General features: G+C 37.5%; 1 protein-coding gene across 3 annotated transcripts in view; it reads left to right on the top strand.

Annotated features, from left to right (window-relative positions):
- Nucleotides 1-25,247, top strand: part of TOP6BL (TOP6B like initiator of meiotic double strand breaks) — a 106,470-nt gene that overhangs the window by 56,477 nt on the left and 24,746 nt on the right. For 2 of the 3 annotated variants that reach the window (XM_072758491.1, XM_072758490.1), the window contains 7 exons: nucleotides 782-864; nucleotides 8,707-8,790; nucleotides 9,968-10,023; nucleotides 10,607-10,678; nucleotides 12,667-12,862; nucleotides 21,463-21,613; nucleotides 24,513-24,659. In XM_072758491.1, coding sequence (XP_072614592.1) covers nucleotides 782-864; nucleotides 8,707-8,790; nucleotides 9,968-10,023; nucleotides 10,607-10,678; nucleotides 12,667-12,862; nucleotides 21,463-21,613; nucleotides 24,513-24,659 — 789 coding nt within the window. Of the gene's footprint in view, nucleotides 1-781; nucleotides 892-8,706; nucleotides 8,791-9,967; nucleotides 10,024-10,606; nucleotides 10,679-12,666; nucleotides 12,863-21,462; nucleotides 21,614-24,512; nucleotides 24,660-25,247 lie in introns of all 3 variants that reach the window. The other variant, XM_072758492.1, reaches the window with a different exon arrangement.

Genomic DNA, 25,247 nt, shown 5'->3' on the forward strand with positions numbered 1-25,247 from the left:
AAGTTGAATTCTTGTATAATATCAATATTGTCAACCTCATTTACAAGTTAGAGCTTGCAGTCTCTGCAAGCTATCTTTATTCATTTGTAGTTCTCTATTTTAATAGTACTGTAGAGGAGAAATAAGGGATAGCATTTTATAAAATGGGAGATTTGTTTTTTTCCTTTATAATATGAGTGCCAAGGTACAGAAGGGAAGAACCATGATGCAAATTTTGATGATGCAGGACCCACTGGCGCTTTGTGGAAAGATAGTTCTAAGTCTACATATGTAACTATACCAAGTAGTTAATTTATGAATTAAAATATCAATAGTTTGCTTTACTTTGTTAAAGACTGCTTTATTAATAAACATACTGTGTTAGGTAACTGCCTGAGAGGGTCATTCTTGAATTTCTCTGCTTTAGTTCTAAATTAGCTCACTTTGTGTTTATTAAATAAGTTATTTTATTAAAAAATACAAGAATATAAGTTAGAGTTATCAGTGCTGAAGATTTCTGGCTTTGGACATGACCTTGTGGAAATTAACTGAAAATACAAATTGATTTAGCAAATGTGAAAAATTGAAAACCTGAGATTAAGAGTCTTAACCCCATAAAGTAATTCTAAATGTTTAAGCAATTTGCTGATGCATAGCCATTTCCAGTCATATTTTAAATTTTGCAGATAATCTTTTCATCAGGGAAATGCCTTCTTGGCTCATCAGTTTAATAAACAATTCCAGAAACTCTGGTGCTTATCCAAACTGCTTTTTCTTTTTGTCGCCATTTCTTCTCACACAGAAATACAATCTATATTGCCTGGATTCTCTGCAAAGCTGAATTGGTCTTCAGAGGAACCCAGCTCTTCTCAGGACATATCAGGGGTAACAAGATTCCAGATGATTTTTGAGGCAGGTTTTGTTGTGGTTCTATAAATTACAGATGTCTCAATTCTTATTTTTCTACAAATCTAGTAATGGTAAAGAAAAACCTAGGTACATCATAGTTCCAAGTTAAAATGAAATAAGTCATTTGTTCCTGAACTTCTCTGTACAGATTTTAAAACACTTGGTAGCTTTCAAAATATTGGTATTTGTGTTCCGCTCCAAGAGATTATGATTTTATTGGTCTGGGGTGTTGGATTGGTTTGCTCAGTTGCCATAAAAAACAAACTATGAATTGGGTAAACAACAGAAACTTACTTCCTCATACTCTTGGAGGCTAGAAGTTTAAGATTAAAGTGGCTTGTCATTGTTTCCTCATATGGCCTTTCCTCTGTATATCGAGAGAGAGAGCTTTCTGGAGTTTCCTCTTCTTATAAGGACTAGTGTTCTATCAGATTAGGGTTCCACGCTTATGAACTCATTTAACTTTAATTAAATATCTTTAAGGCCCTATCCCCAAGTACATTCACATAGGAAGCTAGGGCTTCAGTGTGTGAAATTTGGGAGACACAATTCAGTTCATACTGATGCAGCCTGGGCTTTGGGATATTTTTGAAATCCTAGATGGAAAAAAATCCCAGATGGTTCCTAATGTGCAGATAAATTTAAGAACCACCGAAACAAGCAGTCGTTTGAATTTGGATCTCCTGAAAAAGAAAATAAAAATGGATTCTCAGTGCAGATCCTATTTGGATAATTTTTATTAGGTTGGCTTAAAGATCTTTATTGATTTATTTGTAGCACAGATTTATAAGAGTGACAGTTGAGTTCTCCATTCTCTTTAACAATTCTCTGATCCCTTATCTTTCTTTCCTTTGAGTTTGTGGAAACATAAGGAATTAGAGTGCTTTAAACATTCTCCGAAGAAGCATTTGGGAGGCTTTTCTTCATGTTTGGACAATTATATGTTTCTTCTTGAAGGAAATGGGTGCAGTATTATGACAATAGATATCTTTGGTTGTGCCTTATCTTCTTTAGGGGAATGATGGGTAAACAATCTAGAGCAATTAATGGTTAGTCAGCTCTGAAACTATTAATGTCAAGTAGCAATAAAAAAAAAGTTTTTTTTCAGTGAACCAAGAAAAGCAGTTCTAGAAAAGGAGATCATGTGTTTTACCAGTCTAAACTGATCTTTTTTTTGTATATTTTTTTATTGGAGTTCGATTTGCCAACATATAGTATAACTCCCAGTGCTCATCCCGTCAAGTGCCCCCCTCAGTGCCTGTCACCCAGTCACCCCAACCCCCTGCCCACCTCCCCTTCCACTACCCCTTGTTCATTTCCCAGAGTTAGGAGTCTCTCATGTTCTGTCACCCTCTCTGATATTTCCCACTCATTTTCTTTCCTTTCCCCTTTAATCCCTTTCACTATTTTTTATATTCCCCGAATGAATGAAACCATACAATGTTTGTCCTTCTCCGATTGACTTACTTCACTTAGCATGATACCCTCCAGTTCTATCCACGTTGAAGCAAATGGTGGGTATTCGTCATTTCTAATGGCTGAGTAATACTCATTGTATATATAGACCACATCTTCTTTAATTTTTATCCCTAACTTTTATATATATTATTTAAGCCTCCTGACAACTCTGTGAAGTAGATAGAACAGGGATTATCTCCCCGTTTTACAGATACAAGAAAACTAAGATTCAGAGAATTCAATGGACTTCTTCACGGTCATATGAAAGTTAAGTGACAGAATAAGAATTTGAACTAAAATCTTACTCATTTTAATCAGGTCTGTTTGAATATATATTCACTGACACAGAAATATATATTCTGTGTTTGTTCAAGTCAGCCTCACTGTGGTAGATGTTGAAAGTACAGAGTCCCAAGATACATTATTTGATTCCAAGTTCCTAAAGGAAAAGATAAACAAGCAAACATATAATTACAATACAATGTAATATGTGTCATGATAGAGTAGGGTGTATAACATAGAAGAAGGTACCTAATGCAGTGGGAAGTGGCCAAGGGGTCTTGATGAGACTGAAAACAGATTTTCTGGGCATAACGGGTTCAGAGACTTGAAAGAATAGGAATTTGTCTTCAGACTGATAAAGTTTGTCTTATTGTTTCCCTCAGGAAAATTTAGAACACAAATAATTTTTTTTTAATTTTTTTTTTAATTTTTTATTTATTTATGATAGTCACAGAGAGATAGAGAGAGAGGCAGAGACACAGGCAGAGGGAGAAGCAGGCTCCATGCACCGGGAGCCCGACGTGGGATTCGATCCCGGGTCTCCAGGATCGCGCCCTGGGCCAAAGGCAGGCGCCAAACCACTGCGCCACCCAGGGATCCCGAACATAAATAATTTGACTTAATCATGATAGCCACTGTTAACATCTTGGTGTGCATCTTTTCACATAAGAATGAGGCATTTCAGTTTCAGGTTTTTAGAATGGTACAGTTCCAAACCATGGCCATGGAAATAGGTGGCTGGAAATGCGTGGATGTCAAGGTCGTTGGAGTTGAAGAGGTCAGGAAATTGTGAGATTAAGTTGTTGCTTAGACAGGCCATCTACTTGGATGTGGAAGTCAGCCCAGCTGATGGCAGGTCTTAAGGTACAGAGGAAATACGAGCTCAGTGCCTGTAGTCAGCTGGCGATAGATGAGGAGCAGCAAAGAACAGTATGACCTCAGAATAGGACCAAGAGTTCCCTGAAAGCATTTGTTCCATTACATCTCATTGTCTCTAGTACCTTGCAGCTATTTAAAAGATATTTGAATGAAGAGAGTGAGAAGAGAAGAAAGGGAGATTGTGAACAACTTATATACCTCAAATGGGGAGAAGGATCAAGTATCAAGGTTCATAGTGGAGGCAAGTCAGTGGAGACATCCATGAAAAAACTATAATAGATGATCCACTGATTTGGACATGCAAGGAGAGCTAATCGCAGGGAATACTGAAGCTTCATTTAGAAGAGATGCAAGGTCTTGTGTTTATGCTCAGACTTAGCCTTGAATCCTGGGGTCCATTGGGCAGGGTAACATGTCCCTCCAAAAATAGTTTGGTTTTACAAGATCTTGAGACTTTACCCATTTTTATATTTATTTTTGCCATAGTACTAAATAATAAAATTTATAGAGATACACATGTATACCTACAAACGTATCTTCATATTTGCCTATCTCTATTTCTTTATATCTATTTAACTAGAGGCAAGAAGAGACAGAGGCAGTGATTGACTTTTCTCTAGACAGTTATATAGGGCCCATGAAAACCTAGGTTCAGTTTGAAAATATAAAACAGCTCAAATTATCTGTGATACATTTAGATTTACACTTAAAGGTGAAGGCTGGAACATATGATTCAATAGTGATTTCTACTGCCCAGGGCTGGCAGCATCTATGTTTTCCTAATAACACTTAAGTAAGTTCCCTGCTTCTATATGTATGTCAAGATGGGGTACTAGGTTTCTAATACCCAACTCTAAAAGGCTGTAAAAGACCTTGTAGATATACACACATACATTTTGTTCATTCTCTCTCTCTCTCTCTCAGTAATTTATGAGTAGATTTTAAAAGGAGCTATTTACTTCATGTTAACTATCCTCTGCTGGTGTGATATTAGATCACTTTATCTGCCAGTCCTTCTTGTTTTTTTCTTTAGCATCTCTTATATATGTAAATCATAGTACTTTTCATACTGTCATATAAATTATTTATTTGCCTTTTGGTTTACTTAACTGTGAACTCTTCAAACTCAGAGGTTGTTTTATTTACCTCTGTAAGCTCAGGTACATGATAAACTCCATTAAGTGTCTTGAGTGGCTAATTCAGTAGTTTGCATAAGTATTGCCTATCAGGCTCCATAAAAGTAATGATAGATTACATAATGTCCAATTCACCAACCTATATGCACAGATAATGAATTATCTTGGAGCAACAGTATTGCGTAGTGGAATGTGGGGTTTGAATTTAGTCAGATCTAGGTTTGAATTCCAGTTCGGCCACTTAACTAGCTATGTGTGACCTTGGACAAATTAAACAGCTTATTTAGTCTCATTATTCTCATAAATAAAATGGGAATATTTCCTGCTTGCATATAAACTGTTTGGCATGTAGCAGGTGTTCAGTAAGTGGTAGCTCTCATCATTATTAATTCTAGACTCTCTGGTAGCTACTGAAGGAATCTTTAGTTACTTGGTTTACTTACTGCTATATATAATTAGCCCTTTCTGTGATGTACCCTATAATAACCAAAGCTACAGAAGTTTGAAACTGTTCCAAGAAGTTGTTTTGGAAGTGCTAAGTACAAAAAATGCTTTGAAGAGATCATTGCTTTTCTATTATTTGAACATTTTATAATAAAGTTATTTTTTAAGTTATTTTTTTAAGTAGCCTCCCCACCCAGCATGTAGCACAACCCAAGGCTTGAACTCACAACCCTGAGATCAAAACTTGAGCAGAGAACTGAGCCACCCAGGCGTCCCATAGTAAAATTTTTTAAATGAAGGATGTGGCTGTGAGGTGTATGCTGCAGCTACTGTTTAATCACCACTATTTACATATATGAATAATCCTAAATCTGTTTCCAGAATTTTATAATAATACCCATCCATTTTTCTGATATTTTTGTAATGATTCTATAATAATTTAATTTTCCCCACTCATTGCATAATTCTTTTTTTTTAAAGATTTTATTTATTTATTCATGAGAATACACAGAGAGGAGAGAGAGAGAGGCAGAGACACAGGCAGAGGGAGAAGCAGGCTCCATGCAGGGATCCTGACGTGGGACTCGATCCCGGGTCTCCAGGATCACGCCCTGAGCTGTAGGCGGCGCTAAACCACTGAGCCACCGGGGCTGCCCGCATTGCATAATTCTTGATCTCATTTTCAGTGTACTTAGAAAAAGTATTACAATAATTTATTCTTTCCATTTCTTCTTCATTGTGTTATGATATTTTGAGGTCTGGGACGATTTTTTTCTTTTTAATACTTTAAAAAAATTTTTTTAAATTATTTATTTACGATAGTCACAGAGAGAGAGAGAGAGAGAGAGAGAGAGAGAGAGAGAGGCAGAGACACAGGCAGAGGGAGAAGCAGGCTCCATGCACCAGGAGCCCGACGTGGGATTCGATCCCGGGTCTCCAGGATCACGCCCTGGGCCAAAGGCAGGCGCCAAACCGCTGCACCACCCAGGGATCCTCGATTTTTTTCTTTAACATGTACCTACATGGGTCTGTATTCTCTGAGCCACCAATAAGAACTTACTGATTTTTTACTCTATTTCTTCTTCTCATTTTCCTAGACTTTTCCACTTTCTAGAAGACTCCTTCTAACTTTGGTTTTAGGGACACTGTATTAAATATAGTGAGCCATTCTAGGAAAGTGGTTAATACTAAAGCTTTGGAGCCAGATCAGGTAACCTTAAGAAAATTGTTTGATCTCTTTGAGACTATATTTTTTCATCCATAAAATGTGGGTTTTAAGTATCTAATAGGGCTTTTGTGAGGGGTGAATGAGGTGATATAAGTAGGATATGTTAGCTCCATTTCTGGACTAGAGAAAGCTTTCATTAGATTATAAATTTTTATTATATTTGTAGGGAGGTATCTGAGTATATTGGAAAGAGCATGGACAATTGGTGTTAGACATATAGGGTCCGATCCTGGCTCTATCACTGAACAGCTTGAGTAACTTTAGGCAAGTTGCTTAATTTCTCTGAATCTCATTAAAGAAAAAAAAGCTACAGAGACGCCTGGGTGGCTCAGTGGTTGAGCTTCTGCCTTCAGTTCTGCCTGGGCCTGGGGATCGAGTCCTGCATCAGGCTCCCTGCAAGGAGCTTGCTTCTCCCCCTGTCTGTGTCTGTGCCTCTCTCTCTGTCTCATGAATAAATAAATAAGATATTTTTTTAAAACTACAAAGAAAGGATAGTAATATCTGCTTCCAGGATTGTTATGAAGTAATAAGAGGTATAACACTTGCACAATGCTTGCTACATAGTAGGCATTCAACAAGTGATATCTACTATTGTTGCCATGTATAATGTATACTTTCACATTATTACTTGATCCTTTTTTTTAAAGATTTTTAAAATTTATTCATGAGAGAGACACAGAGAGAAGCAGAGACATAGGCAGAGGGAGAAGCAGGCCCCAAGCAGGGACCCTGATGCTGGGACTAGACCTCGAGACTCCAGGATCACTCCCTGAGCTGAAAGCAGACGCTGAACCACTGAGCCACCAAGATGTCCCTCTTTGATCCTTAAAACAATTCTGTGAAGTAGAATGGGTCACTTTTATCCCTGTTTTACAGATTAGTAAATAAATCCCAGAACAATTAAGTGATTTTTTTTTCTTGGTTACTTAAATAATTTATACAGAGCCAGTACTGGAACACATGTCTTCTGACTTGTGAATTTTTTTGCTTTACAACTTTTCCTAAAAAATAAGTGTTTAGATAAATAGATTGATGTTGAAAAATAGGTTCTTTTTAGTTGTCTGCTCCTTTCACTCCATTTTTAAAAAATATTTTATTTATTTATGAGAGACACAGAGAGAGAGAGAGAGAAGCAGGCTCCATGCAGGGAGCCTGACGTGAGACTCGATCCCAGGTCTCCAGGATCACACCCCAGGCTGAAGGCGGCACTAAACCGCTGAGCCACGGGGCTGCCCCCTTTCACTCCCTTCTTAATACAGATCAACTCACATCAGGATGGTAGAGCAAGATAGAGTTATTCTTAGCTCTGATCTGAATTACTGTTAAATTTATTCCAAAAGTTAGTTCTGATATTGTGGATTTTCCTCTGATCTTTGTTCATGTATCTCCTGAAGTTCCATGAAATAGTTTAAACTGGGCAGCCCCGGTAGCGCAGCGGTTTAGCGCCGCCTGCAGCCCAGGGCGTGATCTTGGAGACTTGGGATCGAGTCCCATGTTGGGCTCACTGCATGGAGCCCACTTCTCTCTCTGCCTCTCTCTCTCTCTGAATGAATGAATAAATAAATCTTAAAAGAAAAAAGAAAAGAAAAGAAAAGAAATAGTTTAAACCAAGGGGCCTCTGGGTGGCTCAGTCGTTAAGCCTCTGTCTTTGGCTCAGGTCGTGATCCCAGGGCCCTGGGATCTAGCCCCATGTCAGGCTTCCAGCTTGGCCGGCAGTCTGCTTCTTCCTCTGCCTCTGCCCTTTCCCCTGTTCATGTGTGTTTTTTCTTGCTCTTTCACGCACTCTCAAACAAATAAATAAAATCTTAAAAAAAAAGAAAGAAATAGTTTAACCTGAGAAATGACAGCTATTAGATTGCCTTTTGCATGGGTCGCCTGGGTGGCTCAGCAGTTTGGTGTCTGCCTTTGGCCCAGGGTGTGATCCCAGAGTCCTGGGGTCGAGTCCTGCATCGGGTTCCCTGCATGGAGCCTGCTTCTCCTTCTACCTATGTCTCTGCCTCTCTCTGTCTCTCATGAATAAATAAATAAAATCTTAAAAAAAGATTGCCTTTTGTGTACAAGTTTTAGACCCTTGGGTGTCTGAAAAGCTTTCTGAGGGGTAAGTTACCTTTAAAGGAAGAAATACCATTATTTATTAAAAAGATTTATTTTATTATTTTAGAGAGGCAGGGAAGGGCAGAAGTAGAAGGAGAGAGAATATTAAGTGGACTTTGAGCAGAGCTCCACATGGGGCTCAGTCTCACCACTTTGAGATCATGACCTGAGCTGAAACCAGGAGTCTGATACTTAACCCTCTGTGCCACCCATGTGCCTAAGAGATACTATAATTTAACTCATTTGTACTCTTGGGTTTGTGTATGTGTAGTGGATATTTTTGTTGTGTTGTTACAGGTTAATGAAAAGCCCAGAACTTTGATGACAGATAGTCTGGTGATAAAGAATTTTTTACATAAAATTGTCATGGTACACCCTAAGGTAAGCTGTTCTTTTGCACAGTAATGCTTCTTTTGTCATATGATTTCAGGAGATTTCTACTCTGCAGGACATGGAAGGATATGGTTGGTCCTCTTTCTTTTCATGATAATGATTACAGCTTTTAATATTGAATTGATTTGATTTCTGTGTCCCTAACATGGTGTTGATGTTGGTCATGTGACATAGGTGAGAGCCCTTGGATTTAGAGCTTCCTTTGGGTTGTTTTTACTTCCTTACTGTTTTATAGTATCAGTTTAGATATATTTTTTTCCTCTGTACTTCATTATCCTATTAAACTTGGATAATAAACCTTGCTGACTATCACCTTCTTTTCCAAAGTGACTTAGAAGAGCAAATCAGGAAATTTTGATAAAGTACTTCAAACTTTAGAGAGCTATCATTTTTATTATTTCTATAGTTAGATATATTTATAGGGGTGCACAACATTAAGTATGCTATATAATTTCTCCTTTTTTTTCTTGCTAGCTTTCTACTTTTTCTGTCGTCAGCAGGATTCAATGCTTAATTATGCCAGTCACTATTCTGAGTGCTTTCCACACACACACTCATTCACTCACCCCATGCAACAGCCCTTGTGAAGTAGGTTTTATCATCATTATTCCCATTTTACAGTTGAGGAAACTATGGTACAGAAGTTAAATAACTTGCATAGTCAGGATTCAAATGCAGACAGTCTGGCTCCAGAGTCCCTTATTACCCATTACGTTATATAGAAAGAAAAATGTAAGTCAAAGGTAGGAAATAACTAGAACAGTGAAATAAATTGAAGGGAGGACATAAAAGTCAGGGGCCAGGGAAGAAAAAGCAAAGAAAAAAGCATGGAATTTTCTACATACAAAAACAATGGAAAAAAAGAGAGAATAATTGATAGTTCCTTTAAGAGGGAAAACACATAACATTGGGTGAAGAACAGAGAACAAAAGGTAGGATCTCCTGATAATCTATGACCACTTGGAATGAAGTACAGGACTTAATATATTTAAGATGCAGAATTTGAGCACAGACAAATGTTAATTGTGTTAATTATGTTATGTTTAGGAAAAGTACAGGTGAAAAAAAAGAGATATAAAGAATATCTTCCCCTCTGGAATTTAAGTATAGAAGTTTTTGATTTATGTCCTGGTTCATGTTAAATCTCATACCATTTATTTTGCAGATTAGATTTAATTTTAGTGTAAAAGTGAATGGAGTCCTTTCCATGGAAATCTTTTGGTAAGTTCTTAAATCCATGGCTTAAGTTTATGCCATGGCTTTATAGTTTTTCTCAGTCATTATTGTCCTATTTCTAGTAGCTTCACAGTTTGACCTTTTTTAAAGATTTGTTTGTTTTAGAGACAGTGCACATGGGGGGGAGGGGCAGAGGGAGAGAAAAACCCAAGCAGACTCCACTCTGAGTGCAGAGCCTGATGCAGAGCTCCATGAAAGGCTCGATCTCATGACCCTGAGATGATGACCTGAGCTGAAATCAAGAGTCAGGTGCTCAACCACCCAGGTGCCCCACGGTTTGGCTTTTTGACCCAAAGTCACTCTGAAACTAATTTTCTGAGACCCCCACATTTTCTTATTCTATGTTAGCTTTTAATAAGCAAGTAAATTCATCTAAACACTTCATGTCTTTCCCTCTCACTAGAGTGGGTGATCTTAAAAGTTGCCATTTTCCCCTTGGTTATTTGGTTATTGAATTCTAGTAATCTCTGGAGGAGGGGTGTGTGGTAGTCATGGTCCAAGATTTGTATCAGGTAAAGATTGATTTTAGAATCTCTGAAATACGGCTTAGCTTTTCTTTGCTTTGCAGGACAAAGAATGAACCCACTTTGAACCTGTCGAATGGAATTTCTCTTGTTATAAGCTATCGGCATTATGTGAGGTGAAGGGTTAAAAGCATTATTGTCCCTTTCCATGTTTTAATCTCCTATTAAAAGTATGAATGTGGGGAAAAAAAAGTATGATTGTGGGTAGAAATTGAAAGTAGCCTCACTCGTCATTTCCTAGTGCCAGGTGTCAGATTTTCTGTCAGAAAAGTAGAAGTAAAACTTTGAAATTATTTGTATTAAAAGCTCTTATTATTTCTGGCTCCTTGAATAATATTCTAATTAACCCAAGGACATATGCCTTCTATTTTCCATGTCACATTTTCTTCTGTAAATGAAATAAAACAAACCCTGCTAATTTCAATCTTATTTGTATATGAGAAGAAAAGAATAACTTTATTTTTTTTAAAGATCTTAGTTAGTTATTCATGAGACACAGAGAGAGAGAGAGAGAGAGAGAGAGGCAGAGACACAGGTAGAGGGAGAAGCAGGCTCCATGAAAGGAGCCCAACATGGGACTCGATCCCAGGACCCCAAGATCATACCCTGGGCTGAAGGCAAGCACTCAACCACTGAGCCACCCAGGGATCCCCAAGAGGAATGACTTTAGATGGTTACTTGAACTCTTGGCTAGAAAGATACTGTGAACACAAAGGAATTCTTTGTATGTTATTTTTTTGTGCACCAGCATTTTGCATATGTTTGGAAATCATCTACCTCCACCTTCTTCAGACTACAAAAAAAATTCTAGGAGAAGATGGTAAATAAATAGAATAGAACCCTCTGCCTTGCCTTCCTGTGCTATCCACCTACCTCAGAATCCAAAGTGAACACGCATTATGGCAAGAAAAAACTAATTATTAAGTCCAACTAATTTATTATTTATTCAGTAGTTTTCGACTCCATTTGTATGTCTTAAATCAGAACTGATAGTCATAGGATCTTAAGGCTTGAAGAGATTGCCCATGGCTTTTTAGTCTGTTTTTTGTTTTGTTTGTTTGTTTGTTTGTTTTCCTCTTACCCAGAATTACACTTCAAAGTAGAATTTAAAAAAGTTTTAGAAAAAAAATAAATAATTTTTAGTTATGCAGGAAACAAAGCCCCACCCCCTTATCTTTCTTTAGTAGGCCTCTACTGTCATACAGTCCTTACAAGAAGACAGCTCATTATCATAGATTTACTGAAAAAGTTTAAGCCTCTGAGCCAGTATTTGTGGACATATTTTCCTGGATGACCTGATCAATTTAAAGAGAGGAAAAGGTTCATTAATATTTCTTTCTGTTTAGAAAAGAGCTGTTGGAAAGGAAGCAAATATCAAATTTCACTGAGTTCTAGCAGAGAAAGATGTCCTAATTTTTTCTTATTACTCTTATCAAACAGTGACCTCAGATTCCTTCAGGGGAAGGTGTAGCATGTGTGAAAACAGATCTAAGTAGCAGGAGCTAGTTTTAGGCCATTGTGATTCAGAGACCCCTCCACCCCTACCCTCACCATGCTAATCTTTGATCTTGGAAACTTATGCTCAGAACCATAGAGTAATTTTAATGAAGGAAATACACTTTAGAGAATATAAAACTGCATTAGTGGCAGCAAACTCAGGAGCCATGACATCATTCCTGAAAGGGCAATTTGTCTACTCTTTCTATTGCTTGTGATTCCTTGAATGAGATACAAGTTGCTTATTCCAATAAAACTGATATGGTGGGTTATATGGTTACACATATGTTAGAAATATCTAAGGAATTTTATTTTATTTTTTTTTAATATCTAAGGAATTTTAAATGCCCTTTAAAATAATCTGGATGTGGGGCCTAATTTATTTATTGATTGATTGATTGATTGATTGATTGATTATTTAAATAATCTGTACATTCACGGTGGGGACTTGAACTCAAAACTCCAAGATTGAGTTGTACACACCACTGACTGAGCCAGCCAGGTGCCCCATAGTGGAGCCTACTTTAAAAACAAAAAAGAAAAAAAGAAAGAAAATAATTTCTTAAAAGCAAGAAAAGCTAAATTTATCTAACCTGTTTTTTGACAGTAGACCAAAATTTGGTACAGCTGAATTACTCTGCAGCAGAATCCATCCTGTGTTAGGACATCCAGTAATACTTTTCATCCCTGATGACATGGCTGGCATGGGCTTCTTGGGAGAGCTGATACTGACTCCAGCTGCTGCTCTGTGTCCCTGCCCCAAGGTCTTTTCCAACCAGCTGAATAGAATTTCTTCAGTTTCCATATCCTTTTGATTATAGAGTACATAAAATCTTCTCTCTTTTTTTAAGATTTTATTTATTTATTCATGAGAGACACACAAAGAGAGGCAGGCAGAGACAGAGGCAGAGGGAGAAGCAGACTCTTTGCAGGGAGCTGGATGTGGGATTCAATCCCAGGACCACAGGATCACACCCTGAGCCGAAGGCAGAAGTTTAACCACTGAGCCACCCAGGTGTCCCAGATGTCCCAAGTCCATCAAATCTTCAAATTAGTTGCCTTGAAAAATGAAAATTTTTAAGATTTTATTTATTTATTTGAAAGAGAGAGATAGTGAGTGAGGGTGGGGAAGCAGAGGGAGAGGGACAAGCAGACTCTGAGCTGAGCATAGAACCTGATGCAGGGTTCTATCTCACAACCCTGAGGTTATGACCTGAGCTGAAATTAAGAGTTGGACATTTAACTGAGCTACCCAGGTGCCCCCCAAAATGAATTTTTATATCTCAGTTCTAGAAAAGCCTTAGCATTATGAACTCTGCCTAGAAGCCAGTATGATTTGTATAAAAACAAAAATCTAGTATGAAAGCCGAGCTTTAGAAGTTTAAAAAAAAAACGGAATACTTTAAAATGTACCATATGTGCCACATGCTTTTCATATAATTTAGTATGATTGAAGCATGGAATGAATGGTGCAAGCAGGAAAGATGAGAGTTGAATATGGCAGCTATTGCGTGCCACACTAAGGAGTGTGAACTTCATTGTCTAAGGAGTAGGAAACCATTGGATGTTTTAGGAGTCTCAAGCAGCATCATACAGTGGGGTATGATGAGAGAGGAGGAGAAGTCAGTAATCACTAAGTAAATAAGTAAGTGACCTGGGCAAGAGATAATCCTTACCTGAGTTAAAAGTATGATGAGCATGGAAAAGAGTGACTTTTCACTCAAAGGAATCAGTGTAACAAGGCAATCAATTCATTATTAGGGTAGGGAGAGATTAGGGGCAGGGAATGGCCAAAGTTGATGTAAATATTTCTACATCCAGAATAGGCAAACCATAGAGATAGAAAGTAGATGGAAGGGGATTTGGGGGGGAGGTGATAAAAATGTTCTAAAATTGATGGTGGTGATGATTGCACAACTTTTTGAATATACTACAACACATTTAACTGTGCACATTAAGTGGATGAATTGTATGTTATGTGATATGTTTAAATCTCAGTAAACTGTTTAAAAACATTTCCACAGATGGCTGATAGAATAATAATACTGTCAATAAGATGCAGATCATAAGATCATAAATGGCAGATTTGGAAGGTAAAGAGGATTAGCTTCACTTTAAACATGTTAAGTTTATGGTTCCTACAGCACATCTCTTGAAAATAGCAAGAGCTGAATAGAAATTTTGGTCTGGAATTTTGAAGTGTTTAGATTTAGTTCTAAATTTTAGAGCCTCAGCATTTTCCCTAAATACAGTATAGTGCTATGGTTAGAGCATGGCACAAGAGTGTAAATACTGGATTTACCAGTATTGGTAAATTGCCTATGCCTTTATGCAGCTTGCTCAACCAGCCTAAGTTTTTATTTCATCAGCTTTAAGACAGAGTTAATAATACTTTGTATATTTATTTATTTCCCCTTGCAAAGGTTTTATTGTTGTTAATGGCTGTTCTTTTGAGATTTGTTTGTTTGTTTTAGGATTGATTATATACTAATCTATGTGAAGCTCCTAGCAGTCTGCCTAACACATAATAAAAATTCAATAAATATCAGGTATTATTGTTATATGATTGAAGCTATAAGAGTAAGTGAAGTTATAGTAGAGTAAAAAGAATAAGAACAGAAGAAGGGCAAGGTCATAGTATGATAAATGTCAGCTGAAAATATCTTTAGGGAGGAGGAAGGAGCGGGATGGTGATAAAGACTATGCAAGGAAAAAAAAAAGACTATGCAAGGACTTTTGGATTTTAAAATCTTAATATCTAGGTCATATAGAAGAGTATAAAGTAAAATATAAAAGTTTCTCCTTCCCCCTCGTTCCATTCCCCCCAAGAGAATAAGGCACATTTTTCTATCCTCTTGAAGTTTACACTTAATGGGACATTTTAATAAATAGATGTCAGGTAGTGATAAGTACAGTAAAGATAAAGCAGAAAAGAGATAATAGGGAAATTATTTTGAATATTATTGTCAGTGAAGACTCTAGGGAGGTGATGTTTTAGTGAAAAGAAAGAGAGCTAACAGAAAACTCTGGTAGGATTTCAGTTTCTGAAAATGGCAAACTAGGTAATTTAAACCCACCCTCCCATTGAGGACAAGTACTGGATTAAATGTTAAAATATCATAAAAGAATTTTAGAGGGCAGCCCTGGTGGCGCAGGGGTTTAGCGCTGCCTGCAGCCAAGGGCGTGATCCTAGAGACTGTGGATCGAGTCCCATGTCTGGCTCTCTGCGTGGGGCCTGCTTCTCCCTCTGCCTGTGTCTCTGCGCCTCTCTCTCTCTGCATCTCTATGAATAAATAATAAATCCTTAAAAAAAGAAAAAAGAATTTTAGAGCTAGTGAATAGGGAAGAATTTCTGGGCCATCATAGGAGAAAACAGGAATTACAGAAAGCTTGGGCCCAGCACTGGGGGCTACTTTTGCCCTGAGGTCATTTGCAAATTAGAGCAAGCAGCCAAGAAGCTAAAATGCACTTCTGAATGCATGTAGGACAAGAAGGCCAAAGAGTTTACGGCCTGCTGAGCTGGGGTGCTGTTAAAAGCACCTCTTGTTTTGGGCAGGGATAACTAAAAGGTTACACTTTAAGGAGTAAGGTGAACCCGAAATAAACCATCCTTCAAGTGAACTGCATGTAGTTTTTGGGTCATCTTAGGAAGGCTAGAATATCTTAGACTTTCAAATTGGATTAAGATGATTCTAGATTTCTGATTCTCCCAGATGGCCTTGTAGAAACAAACAAAAATTCTTCCTAGAGGAAGATAACCACATCTGTGCTTCAAATTATTTAACAAATACTTTCTCAAAGTGTCTAGCTTATGTGCATCTCTCTCTCTCTCTCTCTCTCTCTCTTCTCTGTCACAACACACACACCCCACACCTAGGCTAAAGAGCGGATAAGGTAACATGAACAAGAGCTCGCAAAACAAAAGCAACAGAAGCACCCACTGGAACTCCAGATATCGGTAATAGCAGACACTGATTTTTAAAATAAAAAATTATGTTTACTATGCTTATGGAATTGAAAACCAACTGTAAAAATCCTGTCAGGAAACTGTAAACTATAAAATGTGACATAATTTTTAAAAGAACCAAGCAAATTGTAGAACCAAAATATATAGTAACCAATATTGAAATTAAATAGATTTAATAACAGATTAGATACAGTATAAGTCAGTTTGTGAAGTAAAAGATAATGATAGCAAAAACTTAATAAAATAAAGCAAAGAGAGAGAAAACTATGGAAAATACAGAAGAGAGGTTAACAGATGAGAAGAAACAGTGAGGCCATTTAATGTACATTTAATCCATGTCCCAATGGAGAAGAGAGAAAATGTGGCAGAACGTCTTTGAAGAATTAATGCCTAAAGCAACTAAAACAGATTTCAGATCTTAATAATCAAGCAGGATAAACTAAAAGATACCTATACCTGTAAAAAATAAAGAATAAGGAGAAAAATCAGCTAAGGAAGATGGATTTTCTTCAAAAGAGAAACAAATTGACAGCTAACTTCCCCATACCAACAGGATGTAGTAGTCTTAATAGTGTTAATATCCTGAAATTAAAAATATCACCACACTAGAATCCCATACCCAATAAAAGTATTTCTCAAGATAAAAGATAATGAACATACCTATATACATTAATGTCATAATTCATACAGTAAGAAAAATTCAGCTGACTTTAGAACATTTTTTTCTTTTTTAAGATTTTGTTTATTTGACAGAGAGCGAAAACACAAGCATGGGAGGGGCAAAGGGAGAGGAAGAAGCAGGCTCCCCACTGAGCAGGGAGCCTGATACAGGGCTGGATCCCAGGATTCTGTGGTCTTGGCCTGAGTGGAGGGCAGATGCTTAATAAGCTGTGAGCCACCCAGGTGCCCCAGAACATAATGTTTTGACATATATTCTTGGTGGGATATATTCTAAGGATGAAGTGGATTGTATAAGCACTCTTGAAATTCATTTAGTGGTCTTTATTCTTACTAATAACATTGGCATTGTACTGAAATTACTGTATGCATACTTATAAAGCAAGTAATTATGATAACATAGTTGGAAACCAAAATTTTTAGCATAAGACTGCAGATATATGAGTATAAATTCAAAGCAATATTTTTTTATTTTAAAATAAAAAAATTTTAAGTAATCTTAAAGTGGAACTGAAGATACCAATGTATACTTCCAAGTTTCCTGACTTTTGAAATTATGTATTTCTTAGCGCTATCTGCTAAACAAACAACAAACAAACAAACTTAGGAGCAATGAGCACTCCTAGTACCCAGAATGTATTCTCTAATTGTCTTTGCTCACTAAAAAGGTGGAATGACTGATTCCAGGCCTAAAGTAGAAATGTACAGGATGAGCCTGAATATCTTGTGCTGAGCCAGAAAGCAAAGACGCTATCAAAGTCCATGAGATCATGTCAGAGGATTTCAGAAATTCTACTTCCAGCCGTGAACAGATAACAGGGACTGGATCCAGTCTCCTACCTTGAACAACTAAAAAAATGGACAAATTATATAAAAAACAGTACAGGACAGTGGGTCTAGAGAGAGAGGAGAAACAAACCCTGTATTACCTAGAGAGAAGTTCACAAGGAGGGTATACACAACTAGACTCTAGAGGATATCTCTGAGTTGAGAAGACAAAGTTTATGGAGGTCCAGGCAGCTAGAACTGTAAGAGACAAATTTACAGAGAGTGCTCCAGACAGAGGAGAATTCCTGGAGTACACACAGAGCTGGGGATGGATTCTGTTCCTACCAGGCAGTATTTAAAACCTCATATTTCATAAAGCATCAGTTGGGAGTGCTAAGAACAGTTTGACTGAATATAATGGAGAAGTTAGCCCTAGTGTGTAGGCTACCCTGGTCCCACCTAACAAAGCTTAAAAGTAAGATCCAAAAGCCTCACACTGTTCCCAGGTAACTTTATAGTATCCTAGAAAAAAGTTCAGGAACATTTATAGGAATACAAAAATGTCCTGCATTCAACCAATTAAACTTTACTATGCTGGACATCCAATAAAAAATTATATAGCATGCAAATAAGCAGGAAAATAGGACCCATAATAAAAGAAAGAAAAATCAGTCAATGAGAACTGCCCAGAAATTATACAGGTGATAGGATTGGTAAATAAGAATATTAAGACAGGTATAACTATATCCACATATTCAAGAAGTGAGAGGAAAAAATTGAACATATTAAGTAAAGACACAAATGATATAACAAACACCCAAAATAGGGGCATCTTGGTGTTCAGTGGTTGACTGCCTGCCTTTGGCTCAGGTCTCAATCCCGGGGTCCTGGGATTGAGTCCTGCATTGGGCTCCCCACAGGGAGACTGCTTCTCTCTCTGCCTGTATCTCTGCTTCTCTCTCTGTGTCTCTCATGAATAAATAAGTAAAAATCTTAAAACAAACACCCAAATAAATATCTAAATATAGAAATTACAATTTTTAGGATAAAAATACACTAGATGAGGTTAGTGGCAGATGTACACATTGCAGAAGAAAAGATTAGTCAACTTAAAGACAACAATAGAAACTAAAATGAAACAAACATACTAAAAAAGTAAACAAGGCTTTTCTGAACTTGGGATAACATCTCATGGCCTCATTTGGTGACATATAATTGGATTCCTACAGAGAGGGAGGGCAAATAAAATATTTGAGGAAATACTGTCCCCCAAATTTCCAAATTTGATGAAAAGTATAAACCTGCAGATCCAAGAAGATCAACAAACTTTAAACATAAGAAACATGAATAAAATTATATCAAGACACATTTATAATCAAATTGGTTAAGGCCAATAATGAAGAACCTTAAAAGCGGCTAGAGGTAAAAGGACATATTAACATACTGAGGAACAAAGAGAGGAATTACCTCAGATTTCTCACTGGAAACTAGGAGAAAGTGAAGCAATGTTTTTATTTTATTTTTTGTTTTTTTAAGGGCACAGGAGCAGGGGTGGAGGGGTAAAGGGAAATGGAGAATCTTTTTTATTTTTTAAGATTTATTTATTTATTTTAGAGAGGGAGAAACCAGGAGGGGCAGGGAAAGGGAGAGAGAGAATCTCCAGCAAACTCCCCGCTGAGTGTAGAACCCAGCACAGGGCTCCATCTTAGGACCCTGAGATCATGACCTGAGCTGAAATTAAGAATCAGACACTTAGCTGACTGAACCACACAGATGCCTGAAGCAACATTTGTAAAATAATACAAGAAAAGAAAACTTAACCTGGATTCTATATCAAGAGAAAATATTTTTAAAAAATGAAGGCAAAATAAAGAATTTTTCAGATGTACAAAAGATTTCATCACCAGCAGATCTATATTATAAGAAATGTTAAATGCTCAGGCAAAAGGAAAATGATTGTTATAATGTCTATTATAATATCATTTAAGGTAGACAGGATAAACTAAAAGTTTATACTATAAAGCCTAAAGCAATCCCTAAGTTACTACAACAAAGAATTGTAACTAAGAAGTCCAAAAAGGGGATAAGATGGAATTTTAAAAAACACCCAGTCCAAAATAGAAACCCAAAAATAGAAAAGAGGGAAATATAAGGAACAAATAAATGCAAAACACTTAACAAGATGGTAGGCTAAACCTAACCATACCAGTATTTATATGTAATAGTTTCAACAACCCAATTAAAAGACATTCACACATTTTGACTCTTCAAACACCCCACTCTTCCTGAGTTTGCAGTGCATCAAAGCTCCCTTGGCTCTAAACAGTAAATGTATTGGCCTTAGCTCCTGTGTAAATGTCTTAGATTTCTGATAGAGACTTCATTTATGGGTACTGTCTCCCTTTGTCCTGCTGTGACTTACCCAGTACCTACTGGGTAAGGATTTTAATCTTCACACTTAATACTTCATGTTTACCCAATTTTTAAAAAGATTTTATTTATTTATTTATTTATTTATTTATTTATTTATTTATGTATTTATTTATTTATGAGAGAGAGAGAGGCAGAGACATAGGCAGAGAAAGAAGTAGGCTCATGTGGGGAGCCTGATGTGGGACTCAATCCCGGGACTCCAGGATCACACCCTGGGCTGAAGGCAGACGCTTAACCACTGAACCACCCAGGCATTCCTCATGTTTACCCTATAAAAAGAGGATGAAACAAAAAAAAGATAAAGGAAAATATATTTCTTGTTTCTTTAGCCTTGGTTCAGGGGATAAAAAGGGTTAAGTATTCTTAACTGGATAATTTTGCCCCCAGAGGACATTTGGGAATATTGGGGGGACATTTTTGACTTTCATGACTCGGGGTGCTACTGGCACCTAGTGGGAAGAGGCCAGGGATACTGCTCACCATCCTACAGTGCACAGGACAGCCCCTACAATAAAAAATTATCTGGCCCAAAGTGCCAGTAGTGCTAAGGTGGAGAAACCCTGGGTTAAAGGGCGAGCGAGGGTTGTAGTGAAATCAAGAGAAGGAAAGCATTTTAGAGGCCTGACCCCCTTGGTCTTGGTTTAGAGAAAATGCTTAGGGAAGATAAGGAATTTATCTTTTTTTTAATTTATTTTTTTAAAGATTTTTATTTATTTATTTATTCATGAGAGACAGAGAGAGAGGCAAAGACACAGGCAGATGGAGAAGCAGGCTCTCCACAGGAGCCCAATGTGAGACCCGAGCCCTGAGTCAAAGGCAGATGCTCAACCGCTGAGCCACCCAGTTGTCCCAGGACAAGGAATTTCCTTCTTTATCTGAATACACTCAAATACTTCCTGAAAGATATTTCTTTGTATATACTTCTAGCATGTATCATGCCATATTTTACTAATTTTTATATATATCTCCAATACTATAAATATGATAACTTGAAGGTAGATATTAAATCTAATATTCATCTTTGTGTCCTCTGAACTTAGTATAGTGTTTAGTCTGTAGTACCACAAAAAACCTATGATGAAATGAGTAGGATGAAAAAATAAACTAATTGTACCAATACTATACCTGTAACACACTCTTAAACCCAGATTAAATTTCTAGGGAGGGCAGCCCCGGTGGCGCAGTGGTTTAGCGCCTCCTGCAGCCCGGGGTGTGATCCTGGAGACCCGGGATCGAGTCCCACATTGGGCTCCCTGCATGGAGCCTGCTTCTCCCTCTGCCTGTGACTCTGCCCCTCTCTCTCTCTCTGAATAAATAAAAAATATAATCTTAAAAATAAAAAATTAAAAAACAATAAAATAAATTTCTAGGGATTCTAGAGGATCTATCTCTGGTGCCTCGCACCTACATTCAATGTGGAAAGGCTTAATATATAATCCTCTAGCACCCTAGTTTATTTCTAGGAGTGTGAACCAGGTCAGTGTTATGTTTGTTTTATGCAAATGAATACATAGTCATAAAAAACTAAAATCTAATACTTTTCTTTAGCAACTATACATATTTCTGTATGGACCTTCAGGTCTGCCTCTGGTATTGCCAAGTCAGGAGCAGCCAAATACTACTGTCTTCAAAGATATCTGTTATTTCATTGACTGGAAGAAATACCACTTGTGTATGGTGCCCAATTTGGATCTCAGTTTGGATAGAGGTATATTTCCCTCTCTTTTCACAGGAATAAAGAAACCTGGAGAATATCAGAGAAATGCAAGGAAATATAAATTGTGTACAAAAACAATGGGACATGGTGATCCGATGGCTTAGGTTGGGGGCTGCTGGTAGGTTGGGGGCTGCTGGTAGGTTGGGGACTTAGGTTGGGGGCTGCTGGTATGAAGTCCACGACAGGTCAGTAGGCAAAGCTGCATTAGAGCCTAAGTATTTTGGCATTACATATTTATGCTGGTTTTCCTCTCACTTCCTCTACAGCCTCCTCTCTTCCTGGACCTCTTGATATAGTCAAGTAGAAAACTTTATCTTGTAAGAACTTGTTCAGAAGGTTTCTGTTGTATCTTAATCTGTCACTCTGGGGTTTTAGAAGGGTTACTAACATCATTGAAATACTGTGGAAGAGAAATATCTCCTAATGACATAAAAAATGCACATAAAATTACTTTAAAAGATTAAAACACCATATAAATACAAAGCAGGGGTATAAACCATGTAGTAATGAACCTAGGAAACTAGCTGTAGTTTTCATGTAAAGCCTAACCACATTAACTTTGAATCATGCTGAGAGTTGGACACTTAATAACTGAACCAAAAAGTAAAACAGGAAAGTAGGAATATGAAACCATGAGGTGATATTTAGGAGGTTTACAGTCTTGAGCTTGATGACCATTAGCTAGAATCCTTTGAAATTTAGAAGGTAGTCTGGTAAACTGGATCCTGAGGAAGGTGACCAGTGAGGAAGAGGCATTCTAGAGCTGTGACTGGTATGAGAAGACTGAAGCCTCCTGGGATGGAGAAGTATATCAGAGAATGATAGAATCTTCTCTGAGAAGGAAGCCTCAGAGTAAGGATTTTTTTTTTTTATTGAGTTGGTAGTTGTTACGGAGTGTGCAATGAATGTGTACGGAGTGTGTGTGTCTTTAAATAGGGTCTGTAGGGGGCGGAGCAAGATGGTGGAAGAGCTGGGTCCCCAAGTCACCTGTCCCCACCAACTTACCTAGATAACTTTCAAATCATCCTGAAAACCTATGAATTCGGCCTGAGATTTAAAGAGAGAACAGCTAGAACGCTACAGAGAGAAGAGTTTGTGCTTCTAACAAGTACAACTCATTTTTAACCACTCTGCACTGAGCAAAATGATTAGAAAGAACCCACACAAAAGAAAGAATCAGAAACAGTATTCTCTCACAGAGTTACAGAATTTGGATTACAATTCGATGTCAGAAAGCCAGTTCAGAAGCACAATTATAAAGCTACTGGTGGCTCTGGAAAAAAGCATAAAGGATTCAAGAGACTTCATGACTGCAGAATTTAAATCTAATCAGGCTGAAATGAAAAATCAATTAAATGAGATGCAATCCAAACTGGAGTCCTAACAATGAGGGTTAATGAAGTAGAAGAAAGAGTGAGTGACATAGAAGACAAGTTGATGGCAAGGAAGGAAGCTGAGGAAAAAAGAGAAAAACAATTAAAAGACCATGAGGAAAGGCTAAGGTAAATAAATGACAGCCTCAGAAGGAAAAATCTACCTTTAATTGGGGTTCCAGAGGGCTCCGAAAAGGACAGAGGACCGGAAAGTGTATTTGAACAAATTATAGCTGAGAACTTCCCTAACGTGGGGAGGGAAACAGGCATTCAGATCCAGGAGATAGATACCCCCGCCCCCCTAAAATCAATGAATAGGGTCTATAGAAGTGAGTTTTTTGGGGAAGAAAGAATGCCTGATCTTAACAGGTAGGATGTCCTGCCATTAGAATTTTTGAATCTCTACTCTAAGGCTCTCTATGTTTCCTTTTCTTTTCTTTTTCTTTTTTTTATGTTTCCTTTTCTCATTCATTTTTATTTTCATGCTTTGTCAGTTCCTTTCATTTTTTGCCAATTTGTGATGCCTGAACTTGCTCAGTTAACTTTGGAAATAAGTAATATAGAAAATGTCCCTTCACCTCTTTCCCTCCCTCATTACTCTCAAGGACAGAACCAGAATCCACTTGGAGATATTCTCCATATGGATCTGGGTGGAATTTAGGACTATCATTATTGTATTCTAAAGGATCAAGGTGCTAAAAAGTGACTGTAGGGCATCAGATTACTTGGGAATACAAATATTACATAGTAATGTGGTTAAGAATGCAGACTTTGAGTCTAAAATCAGTTCCATCATGTCAGACAATGTATTTAACCTATTTGTACCTCTTATCTGTAAAGTGACCTAAGAATAGGTCCTATGACACAGTGCTGTTGTGAAGTCTAAATGTTTAGATAGTTCATGTGAAGAGTTTAACATAGTAAGTGTCATGTAGTAAGCATTTAATACAAATTAGCTGTTGTCCTTATCATTACTCAAACTTGACTCTGACCTCTTGCCTTTTGTTTAATTTAAAGATTTTGTTTATTTATTTGAAAGAGATAACAGGGAGAGCACAACCAGGGGGAGGGACAGAGGGAGAAGAAGAAACAGGCTCCCCGCTGAGTAGGGAGCCCAATGGGGGCTCAATCCCAGGACACTGGGATCAGGACCTGAGCCAAAAGCCTAACTGACTGAGTCACCCAGGCACCGCTGACCTCTTGCCTCTTACTAGCGATAGCTATCTGAGAAAGTTGTACGGGGAATGAATAAATGTATTAATGTTTCCCAGTAAATTCTAAGGAGTGCTGTTTGGTTTGCATTTTGCACACCCAGTTGTTATTTTTATGTTCCTTCTGTGAGTCGCTATTATTTGCTTCCATCATATGGATAGAGAAACAGGTTCAGGAGGAGAAGGGAGTGTTCAAATTTCAATCTGTCTCACATCCTTCTTTGTTTGAGACATAGGTTCTTTATTCACTTATCATTCTGAGGGCTTTACTTATCTTAGACTACAGTGTAATATCTTGTCCTCTAGATTTGGTGCTTCCAGATGTGAGTTATCAGGTGGAATCCAGTGAGAGAGATCAGTCTCAGAATATGGACTCCCAGGGACAAACTCTGCTGCTTTTTCTCTTTGTGGATTTTCAGAGTGGATTTCCAGTCCAGCAAACAGAACTATGGAGTAGGTATAGGGGCTGCTAGTTTGGGTGTGCTTAAATGTTAAGAGAGTAAAGAAAGGGAGACTATATATGATGCACATAATCTGAATTACATATATTTCTGTAGAATAATGAATTTTAATGAAAAACCTTGCTTAAATAAGTTAAACAAATGATATGATCTATGGAAAAGGTTTGTATCTTGAAACATCACTTAAATGATGACATTCCCAGATTTAATTGGCCAGATATCAGTGTATACTTCCTATAATGCTCTCTACAGTCTGTTACTTCAGATGAGTGGTTCTCAACCTTAGCTGCATGATATATACCTGGGGAACTTCTAAGAAATGCTCAGACCTCACCCCCAGGGATTATGATTTCCTTGGCCTGAGGCAAGACTCAGATATCAGTACGTTTTTAAAGCTCAGGCCTGAGAACTGTCCACCACATTATTGCTTTTCCAGGTGGAATCAAGAAATGTTATTGGCCTTACTTGGCCTTGATGCAGCATCTCAACTACAATATAAGGAGGTATGGGAGTATATTGGTGTGAATGACTTTATGTGATTGCCTCATAAACCTCTGGAAATTGTCCTTGCTTAAGATAA

This window comes from Vulpes vulpes, chromosome 5, assembly GCF_048418805.1.
Source record: "Vulpes vulpes isolate BD-2025 chromosome 5, VulVul3, whole genome shotgun sequence".
NCBI lineage: Eukaryota > Metazoa > Chordata > Mammalia > Carnivora > Canidae > Vulpes > Vulpes vulpes.